The sequence below is a fragment of the Bidens hawaiensis genome, unplaced genomic scaffold (genome assembly GCF_021521415.1).
Source record: "Bidens hawaiensis isolate Kalapana, Puna unplaced genomic scaffold, B.hawaiensis_p1.1 tig00065401_1, whole genome shotgun sequence".
NCBI classification, from domain to species: Eukaryota; Viridiplantae; Streptophyta; class Magnoliopsida; order Asterales; family Asteraceae; genus Bidens; species Bidens hawaiensis.
The window spans coordinates 35,586-50,838 of record NW_027501669.1 but is presented as its reverse complement, the minus strand read 5'-3'; the positions used below and the strand labels follow the sequence as shown (position 1 = coordinate 50,838).

General features: G+C 36.7%; 1 protein-coding gene and 1 non-coding gene across 2 annotated transcripts; one reads left to right on the top strand and one right to left on the bottom strand.

Moving 5' to 3' along the window:
• The first annotated feature begins 1,912 nt into the window (after nt 1-1,912).
• TRNAE-CUC (transfer RNA glutamic acid (anticodon CUC)) lies at nt 1,913-1,985 on the top strand. The gene has a single exon. It is a non-coding gene; the product is annotated as a tRNA-Glu (tRNA).
• A 472-nt stretch (nt 1,986-2,457) lies between these two features.
• Nucleotides 2,458-4,770, bottom strand: LOC143604508 (uncharacterized). The gene is made up of 3 exons (XM_077080964.1): nt 3,836-4,770; nt 3,687-3,712; nt 2,458-3,057 (listed from the first exon to the last, which is right to left on the bottom strand). Exons 1-3 carry the CDS (start codon nt 4,650-4,652, stop codon nt 2,458-2,460), a joined length of 1,443 nt encoding a protein of 480 aa, XP_076937079.1. The 5' UTR covers nt 4,653-4,770.
• Between the last annotated feature and the right edge of the window lie 10,483 nt (nt 4,771-15,253).

Here is a 15,253-nt window from a genome sequence, read left to right as displayed (position 1 = left end):
TAGGGACTGGCCACCCGCGCAGCATGGCTACACGCACAAGGCACTTAACTCTCCCCAGTGTCACCTGAAGGAATGAGCAAAGGCGGGAGGGGGAAAACTCCCGCCTAAATGAGCCAGTCCGTATGATGGAGGATCTTTTGTGTGATACCTGACGAGGTACAGACAAAAGATCTGACCAAGAATGCGACAGCTCACTGACAGCAGCATGGCAGACAGCACGCCACAGCACTGTGACCAATAGCCGCCGCCTACCCACCAACTCCTGCCATACCACGTGCCTAGCCTGTAGTTGGCAGAAGAGGAAGAGTGCACGACACGCCTGCTCTGTGTCAGCCGCTACCTATCCACCACTCACAGGCAGGGCACGTGCATAGGTTACAGTTGGTAGCGTGTTGGGCCGGCTAAACCCCTTGGAAACCTACCTTCGGCTATAAATACCCCAATGGTATGATCATCTTACAACATCTTATCTTATCATATATACCTGATATCTGCTCTAGCAATCTCTTAATATACTTTTATATTTAAAGAGCAATCTAGTCTGATTCTCACGCCGGAGGGTGGTCACAAGGAGGAACCCCCCCCCTTCTCAGTGACGAGCTCACGGTGTCTGTTTTGCAGGTTATCAGAAGAACCATCTTCCAAGGGTCTAACCCCTCGTGGGAAACAGCTCTCCAACCCCCAGGTTACCAGTAATCTGCCCGGGGTCCGGTTAGTGTTTCTTCAATATGGGAGTCTTTTTGTTCATGAGTAGGCGACATAGGTATACAATACCGGTTGTAGATAATGAGGTATGTAACCAAATATAATATGTTGGTCTATGTTAAATAATTGGTTCTTAGAATTTATAGGAGAGGGTGAAAAAGATATTAGGTGTTAACTTGAACAGTCTCATGGTGTAAAAAGTCGTCAATAAATAAAATCATTTGAAATAAGTTAAGACAAAGCTAAAAAAATAAAGTAAATTACAGAACTATTACAACTTAAATAAAAACAAATTAACTAGAAGGAGATGAAGCCAACGAACAATTAGGTGACGATTTATGTTCAACACTACGAACCAACTGATAATATTCAAATCTCACACAGCTGTAACACTACGAACCAACTGATCAGCCAAACAATTGATACTAGAACAACTTGAACTGGAATTGTTTATAAACCAAATTGGTTTCAAGTGAGCTTCAAGCTAGCTATCTGAATAACCTAACTCACAATGATCGTCGTTTAAAGTCTTGGTTCCATCAATTGATTCTTTCTGATAACACATACAACTCATAAAAAGAAATTAGTAATTTTAGTAACATATAAATCTTTACCAAATAAGCTCGACCAACATTAAAAAAAATAAACAGAAATTACAGTATCAAATGAAAAAGAAAATACTGTCACAAAATCAAATCAGGGAAATAAATCAATAATGATAAAGAAATTAAATAAAAAAACATTAATTCATAAACTAGCTTACAGTAAAATATAGATCAAGTTTGAATTTAGGTTGTCCACCATTTAAAACCCATTTACTTTCATGCAAGCTTTGAACTTTCCCTTATATTTTAGAGACGTTTTATTCCAATACACCAATTACTATTACAATTACTAATTACTATTACTTTACTAATAATATAAAAGACAAGTTTGGTGACACATAGTCCCTATAGGGCCACTTTGCGACGTCTTATTGGTCTGCGACATTTTTCTGGTAACGGTATCGTAATAAACATAACGAAAACTGATCGAATTAGTGATACCACTTCAACGCTCAGGCCAACAACGCTTGAGCTTTGTCATTGCCCTGGGTTTCACTAACATGCCCTGGCACCTTGCGCCGTGTAATACTACTAGTTTTAACCAAAGATCATACTTTTCAAAATTTTCATATTTAAGATAATAAACCGAACTCCAGTTATAATCTGTTGTAGTCTAGTTGGTTAGGATATTCGGCTCTCACCCGAAAGACCCGGGTTCAAGTCCCCGAAACGGAATGGAATTTTTTGTTCTTCTTAGAAGAGTTTCGCAACATTTATTGAAATATTTACTTTTGGCCCCTGAAGTTAACTACTTGTATGTGACCAACATACCATTATAATATTAATTTATAATAAAAGCAAAACTTGAGATTTTACGGGTACATTCGTTTATTATTTGTTATGCCCTTGTAACAAGTTTAGATTGATCCATCCATTACGATGTATGAAATGATGTTTGATATAATTAAGACCACAATACTGTTAAACTGAAGTCAAGATTACAGAATCTGTAGCAAGTGTTCTTCCAAAAACTAAAAAAAAACAGTAGCCATCGCACAAACAAACATTTTTATAACGACAAAACAGTAACCGCACCCGCGCTAACTAGAGACAAAATCAAAACCAAGAAGATCTGATCATTCTTGATTATCTTGATTTCTAACATGATAGATTCTGGATAATTATTATAAATTTCTAGATAATCTTGTCAGGCAAATCCAGAACAAAACGAATTTGCAATATCTCCAGCGTAACTAATCGAAAGCTTAGTATTCCAAACCGCAAAAGATTCCTGTTTCTGCATCTTACATTGTGGCAACCCTGTCATGGCCTTACCCATTAACGCCATTGCGGCAACACTCGGGAACTGTTTTTTTTGATATTCATCAGTTGTAACATTAGACGTTTCGTCAGTCTTCTGATTTTGTTTGTGTTTCGGACTCCACCTTTGAATCCAACAACATTCCTGTTTTGTGTCCATTGAAGATGACTTGCCTGTCTGAATTTCTGATTTACCGCGTGATGATGATGCTTCAGTCAGTTTGAGACGCTTAACCCATCGCGCTCCTGGTTGTGGGCCCCGGTTGCTGTTTGAGCATTCGTTGAAGCTTGAGTTAGTTGTTTGGTTAAGAGTGTAGTGTAGTGTGTTCATGTCTAGACTTTGAGTTCTTGACATGCATTGCTCAGGTTTCTCGGCTGAGCTTGATGCATCAGGTAGAGCGGAAATGTCCAAGTTTATATTAGACAGATCCATCTTACGCTTTCTGGATTTACCGATACTTTCTATATTCGAGTCTACGATGATGCCCTGAAATGCTAGAAATTAGTAAATAATGATTAAAGGGGGAAATTTCACACGTTAGTTATCGATTTGAATTGGAAAATGTTAAACCTATATATACAGCCTCTTACAGAAATGCAGAGGAAGGATGGCTTCACCAAGCCCAAGTGACCAAACCCAAAGTGTTTTAAAGGCTTACTACCTCATTAATCATTTTACTCTGGATTAGTATTTTAGCATTGTTGTTTTCTAATGTCTACTAAGACAATAATTTTCTTTTTCCTTTTTTTTAATATATATTAGACGCATAAGTGTGTTTGGTTTCACCATAAGGAGGACTGTTTCAAACCGAAACCATTTTGTTATAATAGTTAGCATTTACAGAAGTTCATATGCTGGAGTTTGTGCTACCTTATTCATTTCTCTATGCTCTTTTATCCGTTACTACTATAACTTACTCAGCGGTTGTGTTATTAAAGAATTTACTGCTATTATTTTAGTACTGTTTACTATACCTCTCCATCTTAGGGTACCCCCATATACTACCATTAGCTTGCTATGACTGATAATTTTATGGCAATGCTCGTTTGTCATATGCATGAGTTACTACGACTAGTTCCTTCAAGTAAAGAGGATTGAAGTCACGGTAAGTATACCTTGTTTGTCGGCAACAAATGTACATCTGAAACAAAAAATTAGAAAATACAGGTTAAAAACAGCAGGAGTCGAATGATACAACATTTGCAACTACAAGACAAATAAGAAAAATATAAGCATCAATAGCAACAACTGAAAAAAAATTTACCAGAAAGTTGATTCTCCTTAAAAGACTCCATACACACGGCATTGGTATCAGCAGACGACTCATTTTTCTTAACGCCACTATAATATTCCACATTTTCCTGTGACTCTTGTTGTGAAGAATCTAAAAGCTGAAGTTTTACTCCTTGTGGGCCCTCACCAGAACGCGCAGGGCTGCCGTTAAGCTCCTTAACAGCTTGATATACATTAACATCAGTCTGTTTCGTGAGCAACAGCCTGTGAGTCGTTCTAGAAAAACACTGTAGACCACCCGACATCTTTGTCATCTCCACATCATGAACAACATTTTGTCGGGAATCAGCGTGATTTGAGAAGAAGCCCGTTCCAATATGTTTTTGCATTCTTCTGTATTGTTCTTCAAAAAAATATAGCGAACGGTGGCTGCTTGATGAAGGGCTGGTCTTCAAACGAGCCGGGTTATTCTGTCCGCAAAATGAGGGCATTTTTGACTTTTCACCTGGTAAGTGATCTTTGGATGCAAAAGAAGTTGTCGGGTTGCGGATGTTTTCTGCAGGCAAGTAGCTGCTCTCACTAAAAAACATGTGATATTTCACCTGATATGTAGGTTGAGCATGGCATTCTCTTGATACATTCAAGTCACTGGTCAACTTCTCGTGTAGTCCAAAATTATCAGATGACTTTTCAATTCCATCATTCTCTTCGCCTCTACTCAGATGACTTAAATGCTCGGTTTTACTCGTTTCACACCTTGTTCCTGCCCAATGAGTCAACCATGCAGATTGGTGAGATTTTCCTTTGTTAACAAGATGTGTTTTTGCTCCTCTCTCAGGCATCATCATTGGAACTGAAAACTAGCAAAACACCATTGCTTCAATTCTTGCAAAAAATATATATATATTACAAACAATTCTTCAATGGCCTAGTATTAAGTCATACGTTCATGCTTGTGTTGAACAACTTAGAATTCAAATCCATATTGACTTTGATCCGGTTGCCAGTGCTTTCTGTCTTGTTGATGTTTTGTTCTTCTTAGTCAAATTATATCTTATTCTGAAAGGGTTTCTGGAACAGGTGTCCTAGTAGAAGCAATCTTTTATTTTTTATTTTTTTAATAGGAAAAGTTTGCCCCCATCCCCGGTCTTACCCTCCCAGACCCTCTCAAAGTACCAATAGCAAGCTATTTGTAGGGTTTGAAATCCTTGACTCCGAAAACCTTTTCTTGTAAAGTTTTAGATAACAAAAAGTTACATGATGGTTCAGAAGATCATTCACAGAGAGGCATTATTCGTTACTGTACGAAGATGAAGAGAGGCATTATTGTAAAGGTGGTCCATGCATCATGTGATGATGGAGACGGGAAAGTGGACAGTATCAGATGCTGGTTAGGTTGTTAGTTGCAGGATGTTCAAGAATCAGTTTAAAGTACATAGGCTTGTTTTTGTCTAGGGGATGATACACAATTTATTAATAATAAAAGACTAAGGAATACAAAATAAATATTCAATCAACTGGTGGTGTGCATTAGGTGTTCTTCGGGTAATTTATTCGGGTTTTGGGTTATTCGGGTTTGAGCTAAAAAGAAATCGACCCAAGAACCGATCCAAATAAACTTGGGTTGTTCGGGTTTCGGGTTAAATGGGTTGGGTATATTCGGGTCGGGTATCGGGTAAAACCATTTGATCTGCATATCAGTTTTATCTATAACTATTTTTTTAAAATTTGTCATGTTACCATTTAGCAAGAATACAATTTGAATCAACCAAATTTCACACAAATGAATTGATTTGTCTTGTTTCTAGTTATTCGACTAAACATATCCTACCTTAAACGATTCTCAAGTTTTATGAATTAGTATTACAAGGTTTTACAACATCATGCATATTTGTCATCAAGTATATTACCAAATACCGAGGATATGTATGTTGCATTGTCAAGCCTATTATATACACATGCTGGAAGTTGGATTCCTATAAAAAAAAAAAAAGTAAAACATCGCTGGTTATTCTTTATTGGTTAACCCTATAAAAAAACCCAACTTTAGAAATTAACAGCCCCTAGTTCGGGTTATTCGGGTCTACCCAATTCAATCCAAATACCAACCCGATTATTTTATCTCGGGTTCGGGTTAAGAGCTTATTCGGTTCGAGTAAATTCGGGTCGGGTTATTCGAGTCTCGGGTTGCTTCGAATCGGGTTTGGTATTCGGGTACGGTTAAAAAACACACCACTAGTGTGCATTGATGTAGATGTCGTGCTCTCGTAAAAAACAAGTATTTATAAAACTTAAATACCTATAACTAGTACGGGTAAGTAAGGTCATCTCCTCAGAGAATCAAAGGAAAGTGTAGGTTTGACTCATGACTTAGACTAATAACTACGTGGACAGTCGATGTCAAGCAGTTTAGAAAGATGATTATAAGCAATACAATAACTTTTAGAGTTTATAAATAATTATGAGAAATGAGTGATTCACTTCAGCTTCAGGTAATATGATAACCAACTAGTCATGGATTCAGTTAAATTAATTACGCGGTAATTACTAGACCTATTAGTTTGGTTGTGATGACAAACGAAACCCTATACTAATTGTTGACACAATTGAACGCGATCTACCCAATTAACAGTTTTATATTGTGAAAACCCAAATATTATGCAATGACTAACGGTTTTGGATTAATGACATAAAAACCAAATCCTAAATGTTGATGAACACAACCAAGCAGTTGCTACAAGACTTGATAAACAAAAACACAAACTATTTAAACAATCAATTGATAAAGCAAGTAAGTTCAAATAATATATTCAACCAAACTCTTAATCAATGAAGTACAAATAATTTGATCATAATCAGTTTACAAAAAACCCTAGCCTAAAGCGATCACAAAGGTTTTTAACCTGATATCGGCATAACGATTAACTCGCTTATCTGATGAAAGGATGAAAGCATGGCTTATTGGAGAATCGGAAGCTCCAAGGTGACGCAAAATCGTCCTCAGGTTCGTGTATGGCTGCTGGAATAAGTGATAACTCGAATGGGGGCTCAAACTGGTTTTATAAGATTTTGGTTATTTTTCCTGTGTTACTCCCTTCGTGTAGCGTGAACTGCTTACACCTTGGTCCTTCGCGTAGAGCGAAGGACAAAATAGTCGGGTTCCATTTAGGATTCTTCGCAGAGCGTGAAGAATCACCTTCTCATCCCTTCGCGTAGCGTGAAGGGCTTCAGTAACAGTTTTTTTTGGCTTTTTTTTCCTTGTTTTCGGCATTAGGACGCGTGCCACTCAATTCCGCTCTTCTAGGACATCCAAGCACGTAAATAACACCAATAAGCATCCTTAACGTCCAGAGACCTGAAAACACATAAACATGCTTGAAGTATCAATGTTCACACAATAAATAAACTAAAACGAACATATTAATATAATATTATACATGAATTATACCCGACCATCACACACTTAACATTTGTTTGCCCTCAAGCAAACTCTCATGCAACACATACAACTCGATCGATGGTTCATTAATTATCATCATTAATACTAGTAAGGTATAAGGTCATACCTAATTCTCAAGACTGACACTTTAAAGATTGATAACCCACCAACAATTTAATGACACATTTAAAAATAATGGAACCGTCCAAACAAGTGTGCTTTGTTTCCGGTTAAAGCACACATAATCACACCCCTCATATATACACACACACACACACACACTAGCTTAGCTACCCGTATATTACACGGGTTTAACAATTTAAATTATGTCAGTAATAAAAAAACTCAAGATATATGAAATATTCAATAATCATATCCCCAAATTACATTTGAACGATAAATCATTTCAAACTTTTGTAAATCGATGACATTATTACATTTTTTTTCTTGTGACCTATATCACGACGTCATGCACAAAATTTAATAACTTTGACAAATTATACGTACAATGAGATATTATTGTGGACAAAGATATGTACCACTTCAAACTTTTGCACGAATTGCTTATTCTTTAACATGTTAGTAGTTTAAAAGAAACCAAGATGCATAAAATGTTATTTTTAAAAATTTGACCTTTATCAACAAAAAATATCATGACAAAAATATTGACTTTGAATCTAATCTGAAACCAAATTTATATTTCCAAAATCAGTCTTTTGATATGTCACCAAAGTCATGACCCCAAAGATTTGTCACCAAAGTCATGACCTGAAAGTTGAAGCACACTCTGGCCCGTTAACTCTTTTCAAATAAAAATGCTTTTAAAAAACCATCTCGACATGTATCAAATAATGAATCGATTAACAATATTTTGCAGTAAAGAAAAATGTTTTTCCTAAACAGCCACTGCTAATGATTATAACCTAAAATCATTTTCTCAAAATTGTCTAAAACCTTTGATTTAGTTTAATTAATATATTATAAAAAAAATTGACCATGACAAAATACTCTTTTACACTTAGAAACTTATAAAATTCCGATGACCGTTCCTTATTTTCTTAGCTACTTTATTGCTTTTTCACACCTCTTTGTTGATTACTAAATGACTACTTATAATAGTAATAATGATGATTCAAATAATATTGGTAACAATAATATTATTTTTATTCCATATTTATTATTATTATTTATTAATTATTAGTTTGCATTTATTATTTATTTTTATTTATTAGTACACATGCAAAGTGGGGGATTAAAAAGCCTTATGTATTGCCATATAGGATAGAGAGGTGTTGGGAGATGCAATGTGGCATTAGGGGTTTTCTTTTATTACTTATAGCTTTTGAACCCTTTTATTACATGGGATTTTATGAAGTGTATCTTTTCCATGTTTCACCACTGTACTACACATGATGGAAAATATAAACTTAATGATAGTTCAGTTTGTTTATCTTTAAAAAACATGGCTCGGTTCGTTTATTTTTGCTAAAGAAAGTGGCTGGGTTCATTTATTTTTGTTAAAAAAAGTGGTTCGGTTTGTTTGTTTTATTAAAGTAGTTGGTTCGCTTATTTTTGTTAAAAAATGTGTTTCAATTTGTTAAAAAAAAAGTAGTTCGCTCCGTTTATTTTTGTTAAAAACTGGTTTGAATCATTTACTTTTGTTTAAAAAAGTAGCCTGATTCGTTTATTTTTGTTAAAAAAGCAGCTCGACTCATTTATTTTTACCGCAGGGTTAAGTGAATGAGAAATGAAAAAATTACTATTTTATCCCTGGCTTAACGGAAAAAACAAACGGGGTTAATGAAAAGTACAAAAATAGCATGATTTTGGAAACGTCATGTATTGATTTGCAAGGAATTTAAAAAATGTACTAAAGCTGCGTGGTTAATCAAACCTCAAGTATGAAAATGACACTTAACTTAATAACGAATAAAATTCACACTATATTATAACCCAATTGACTAAATGGTTTTGACCCTTTACTCATGACTCATGGTTAACTAGAATGAATGAGATGAAAGATCACCTAAGCTTTAACATTTTCTTTTATCAGTATATAAAAATAAGATAATATCATATTTAAGATTAACATATAAGATATTACATTATAATGCATATAAAAAATCCTTTCATCTGGTCTCTCTCTCTCTCTCTCTCTCTCATTAAGACGCCTGGATATTTATTGCCGATTAACGCCTACGGCTTGTTCTCCGAGTCAATCTACAATTCTCTGGCGACAATTATCTTCAATTATTATTATTGGTTTCAATTAAATTCTTTCAATAATATGGCGTCGTGCCCTAACTTCTCATTTACACACGTCGCGAGACATTGAATACGGATGATTGAAGCCATTGAATTGATATATTTAATGCAGGCAATTGAAGCGATGTCTGTTTGTATATTCACTTCCATCATCATTCATAGCTTCAATCACCTTTAAGTCTTCTAATAATACTTCTCCCACCAAGCTAGGTAAATTCGTCTCTTGGCTTTAATCATATTCACTACATGCTCTGTTCCATCTCGACAGGGTTGTTTCTATGGCTATAAGCCCCTTGAATACAACTACATAAGTGTACTGTTGATTATCATGCTTCTATACCTGTAGCAGAGCTTATTGATTTGTTAGTTCTTAGAATAATAAGCTTTCTGCTTAATACTAAGAAAAAGACTGATAATATTTTAGTGTAGAAATGCGTATTAGGTGTTTGATGTAATGCCTATGAGAGTTTCTTTTTTTGCATTGTGTTTTTTTTTTCTTGTTGAAATTAATTATAATGTTTTTTATTTACTTTTTTTGTTTATAAATCTCAGAAGAAGGCTGATGTGCAAATGCGAATGGAGCCTGAGAATACAAATCATTGGTCAGGAGAATGAAAAGCCGTTTCAATTAATTTGGATAAATTTCAAGCCGTTTCTAAAAGCTCTATGACTGATTTATCTAGCGTATATTTTCTTTCCCTAGTATTTGTGGTTAAATATCTCTCATTCATGGTTCAACGGAAGAAGCTATTTTTTAGAAAACACAGAATGGAAGCTTCTCTCGAAAAGAAACTGAAAAACGACAAGCTTCCCGAGATTGAGAAAGTTCAAAAGGTAAGCTTTTTCTTTAGTTGTTTGAAGTGGTAATAATAATATAAATGTTTTCATTCATGGTTTCTGTGTTGTTTTTAATTATTATTGCAGAATAAAGAGAAACTATTAAAGAAACAACATAGACCAAAGTTTCTTCTAGGCGGTATGATTCTATCTTGGGTCGGTCCGGAACGATCTCTTCATGGTAGAAACCAAGTGCCCTAGACTTTTGTGCTACAAAAGGACCTTTCTTTTTTTGTTATAAGATTAATATTACGTCTTGTGTGGAGGAAGCTATTGGTCGCACGTATTCAATGGGCTAACACGCGAAGTACATTTTTGGACATGAGAGTGATGAGACACTGCCACGCCACCATGGAGACATGATCGTTGCTAATTTACCCCTGTTCTGAATAGGTTATACTCCCATTATACATTTTTGTTTGATTTTTTGGTTGATGATGAAAACCTTGATCCTTGGGTGTTGGTTTAAATGATGAAAGCCTTTGCCTCATGATTCTGTCTATAGATTCAAACGTCTGGTGTGGAACAAAGTAGCAAAATAATTCCATTGGCCAAGAGTATAGTGTCAACAGCAGATACGGTATCCTATTATCCATTTTTGTTTGATTTTTTGGTTGATGATGAAAACCTTGATCCTTGGGTGTTGGTTTAAATGATGAAAGCCTTTGCCTCATGATTCTGTCTATAGATTCAAACGTCTGGTGTGGAACAAAGTAGCAAAATAATTCCATTGGCCAAGAGTATAGTGTCAACAGCAGATACGGTATCCTATTATCCACCTTGATTTATATTCTATGTGTCTTTTATAAATCATGTTATACAGTCATTATGTATTCACTTTATATTTTTTTGGCTTGTAGTTCTCCTAGCGAATGTTTTGGTTATGAGGCATTTGGTACATACTTTTTTCCAATTATTTTACCCATTGCACTTGATTTTATTTATTTATATTAATTTTGATGATTTGAATTACAAAGAACCAAGGAAGAAATTGTGGTTCTTACAACAGGGCTCGCTCACTACTTTGTTTTGGGTACAAATTTTGTGAAGATGTTTCATCTTTTTTTCATTACTTTAATGAGAATAATAAAAGAAGCTTTTTATAAAACAAATTGATGACTATTTTCATAGATATGATTCATCCATTAATCTTTTATACTTTATGTTTCATCTTTTTTCCATTACTTTGGTGAGAATAATAAAAGAAGCTTTCATTTGTGCTTGTTAGCGTCAGCTGACGTCCGGTTACAAAATTAACGAACGAACATGAACATTCCCAATTCCTTAACAAATGGGCACAATTATGTAAAGTGTTCATGAACCGCCCATTTGTTCGACAAAAGCCTAAAGGACGAACATGAACAAGGTCTCATTCTATTCGTTTATAGCCACCTAATAAGGCCACTGTCGGTAAAGCATAACCATGCAATAATTTGTTGTTAGTTTCATCATGCTATTTTTTATTTTTAATAGAATTACAACATGTTCCTTTTTGATAATATTATATATTTATTCATTATTCATTTTTTTTAATTGAATTCATTCGTTTTTAGTTGCCAGTGGTGATTATTCCGTGAAATTAATCGTCAGCCAATTGGGAAGTGTTTAAAGGTTACGAGTGGACACCAAAGAACATTTTGGGCGGTAAGAATTGCTGCAAGCTTGTTCATTGAACATGTAACAAACTTGCTTCATTACTATTTTTCTTGGTAAATTTTATTATAATACTAGATTAGCTAGAACTTCAGTTTGAGTGTCTCTAATATATATCAAGTGCCAGCTTAACATTTGTTTATTTGTTAGTTTTTAATGTGTTAGTACCAATTGCATTCTGTTAGTGAAATTTGCACCATAAAGTTCACTTATGGAATGTAAATACGTTAGAATGCATTGGGCCCTGTGATTTTTGTAATTACTAAATATATTTTTTTCTTACTACATCAAGGATGAATTGAAATTTTAATCAGTTAATTGAAACTGTTTTAAGGGTGTACAATTTAAGTTATTTTAATACAGTACATGCTTTAGAGGTGGGAATTTTGAATCATTTAACTATTAATGCATCGAATTGGTTTATGTTTTATCTCTTAACTGATCAAATAAGTTCAAAGTCATTTGAATTGTTCATAGAAACCTTGGAATATTTTGTTTGTTTTTGTATTAACTTTTTTTAAAACTATTTTGATCAATCAAATTCATTATGCTAACTTTCTCTTTTCATTTTCAGCTGTTTTTTGAGTAGAGGTGATTTACCATGCCATATTAAGGACTAAACATTCTCTTCATGCTGTGTATTTTCATCCACATTCTGCTCTGCTTCTATTAACCACTGAGGTAATATCAAATGTTTAGAACCTGTTTTGACCCGAACAGTTCGTGTTTCCATTTTTAGTTTGGAAATTGAAACTTTCTGAAACATCCGTTATATTCTGAATAATTTAACTGGTTTGACTTTTGCAGGTCAATGATCTTGAATCTTCAGATTCTACCACGGCCCATGCTACATTTCAGGCTTATATGCATTATCCTATTCTCACTGTATATTTGGGAAATATGCATCCTGTTGACCGTTTAAGTTTAACAGTTGAATTACCATTAGTACACTTACAGTTAACGCACACTGATGGTACTTCAAACACGAATCTATTTGGTGATGAAGACATAGGGTTGTGCCAATCAGGTCAGGACCTGTTAAGAGAGAATGCTAGTTGGGGATTACCATTCAGGCAAGGATGGTTAATGGGCCAGAATCAAGCAGGCCTGCCACCGACTTTTCCTCTTGGTGGCAGTCCGCGTAGATATACAGTTCAGGAACTTAAATTTCTTATTTACCCATGTTGTTATATAAAATTTTTAGTATGATCAGTATACCCTTTTCTCTCAAAAGCAAGTTCCCTTTTTCTTTCTAATGCAAGTTCGGAATAAGGCTATAAACCTGAAGAGGTAGGTCCCAGCAGAGCCCAGTTGGACCCGCAAGACTCACCTTGAACAGGGACGTCTGCGCAGAAACCAACTGGATCCGCAGGACCCACCATGCTCAGAGACGTGACGTCCTTACGCGCAGTACGCAAGCTGTTCCCGCAGGAAATGCCTCCCAATGGTGAAGGACTCCGCCTGTTCCCGCAGCTTCGGATACAAGCCATCAGGGAAGGCCACCCGCGCAGCAAGGCTACACGCACAAGGCACTTAGCTCTCAATCACTCAGTGTCACCTGAAGGAATGAGTAAAGCCGGGGACAATCCCGCACAAAGGCGGGAGGGGGAATACTCCCGCCCATAAGCCAGTCCGTACGATACAGGAAGATCTTCTGTACTGTACCTGACGAGGTATGGGCAAAAGATCTGACTAAAGATACGATAGCTTATTGACAACAGTATGGCGAGCAGCATGCTCCTGTACTGTATGTCACTATTAGCCGCTGCCTACTCACCAACTCCTGTCATACCACGTGCATAGCCGGCAGTTGGTGGAAAAGGAATAGTGCACAGTAGGCCTGGTCACTATCAGCCGCTGCCTACCCACCAACTACCAGCAGGGCACGTGCGTAGGCCACAGTTGGTGGAACAGGAATACTATTCAGCAGGCCACACCTCCTTGGAAACCTACCTTCGGCTATAAATACCACAAATGGTATGATCATCTGATCTCATCATATCTTATCACATTATCATCATATTATACCTGATATCTGCTCTAGCAATCTCTTAATATACTTTTATAAAGAGCAATCTAGTCTGATTCTCACGCCGGAGGGTGGTCACAAGGAGGAAACATCTATCTAACCCCCAGGTTACTCGTAATCTGCCCGGGGTCCGGTTAGTGTTTCTTCATTGGCGCCATCCGTGCATAAAGCTAAAACTTCATTTTTCTCCAGTTTTTTTCAAACTTCTGGAAAGATGGTTAAAGAAACTCCGGTAACCACAACCCCAGCTACTGGGGGGAATACCGGCTACACAGTCTTTACAAACACTACCCCGGTTACCCAAGACGGGGCAAGTGAAGTAAATTTTACGAACACTACCCCAGTTACCCAAGCTGGGGCAAGTGCAGTAAATAATCGCTCACTGGGATTCACCGATACCCAGTTAGAGAAACGAAGGTTCCCCCGCCAAACACTCGATGAAGTTAAGGCATGGGCGGAGGCACGTCAGAAGGAATTCCAAGCTGAGTTGGACGAACGCTTGCGTTCCGTCCAACAGGCTGACGAATTCGAAGAATACTTGGACGATGACTCGGAGGAATCCGACTCCGACGCAAACCCTCGCCATAGGGCAAAAGGGAAGGGTAAGGAAACGGACTCCCAACCAAGAATGCATTTTGGAGAAGCCTTCAAACCAAAAAACACAGGTGGAAGTCCACGTGACTTCTCCAAAACATTCAGACCAAACGTTGCAAATGCGGGAACGTCCAAATTTGTAAGGGATATTGCGGAAGCAATCGCCCCAAAAAGTGCCAAACAAATGTCCAGCATAGGCACATATGATGGTATATCTGACCTAGATGATCATTTGAACAGATTCATAGCGGGGGCAACCGTCAGTAGTTGGACGGAACCTACGTGGTGTTACATGTTCCAAATGACGCTTGTTGGGGCTGCTAGAGCGTGGTTCGATCGTCTACCGGTCAACCACATCTACGACTGGGCAGACTTCCAACAGAAGTTTAGCCAACACTTCAGCCAGCAAAGAAAGTATACCGAGGAGCAATGGACAATCCTCAAATGCATTCGAGAGGAAGATGAATCTTTGCTAGACTTCATCACTCGCTTCAACTCGAAGAAGCTAAGTCTGGGTAACATTAGCGAAGATCTTGTTCGCGCTGCTTTTATTCAAGGCGCGAACGACCCAGAGCTCATCCGCACCTTAACGGGTAAGGATGGCATGCCTTCCACATGGGACGCCATCATGA

Excerpts from the sequence above, each read along its gene's own strand:
- LOC143604508 (XM_077080964.1), bottom strand. The coding sequence starts at position 4,652 with ATGATGATGCCTGAGAGAGGAGCAAAAACACATCTTGTTAACAAAGGA. Across the intron at positions 3,713-3,835 it reads TAAGGAGAATCAACTTTCTG|ATGTACATTTGTTGCCGACA; the intron begins GTAAATTTTTTT and ends TTTTTGTTTCAG. Across the intron at positions 3,058-3,686 it reads ATTTGTTGCCGACAAACAAG|GGCATCATCGTAGACTCGAA; the intron begins GTATACTTACCG and ends CTAGCATTTCAG.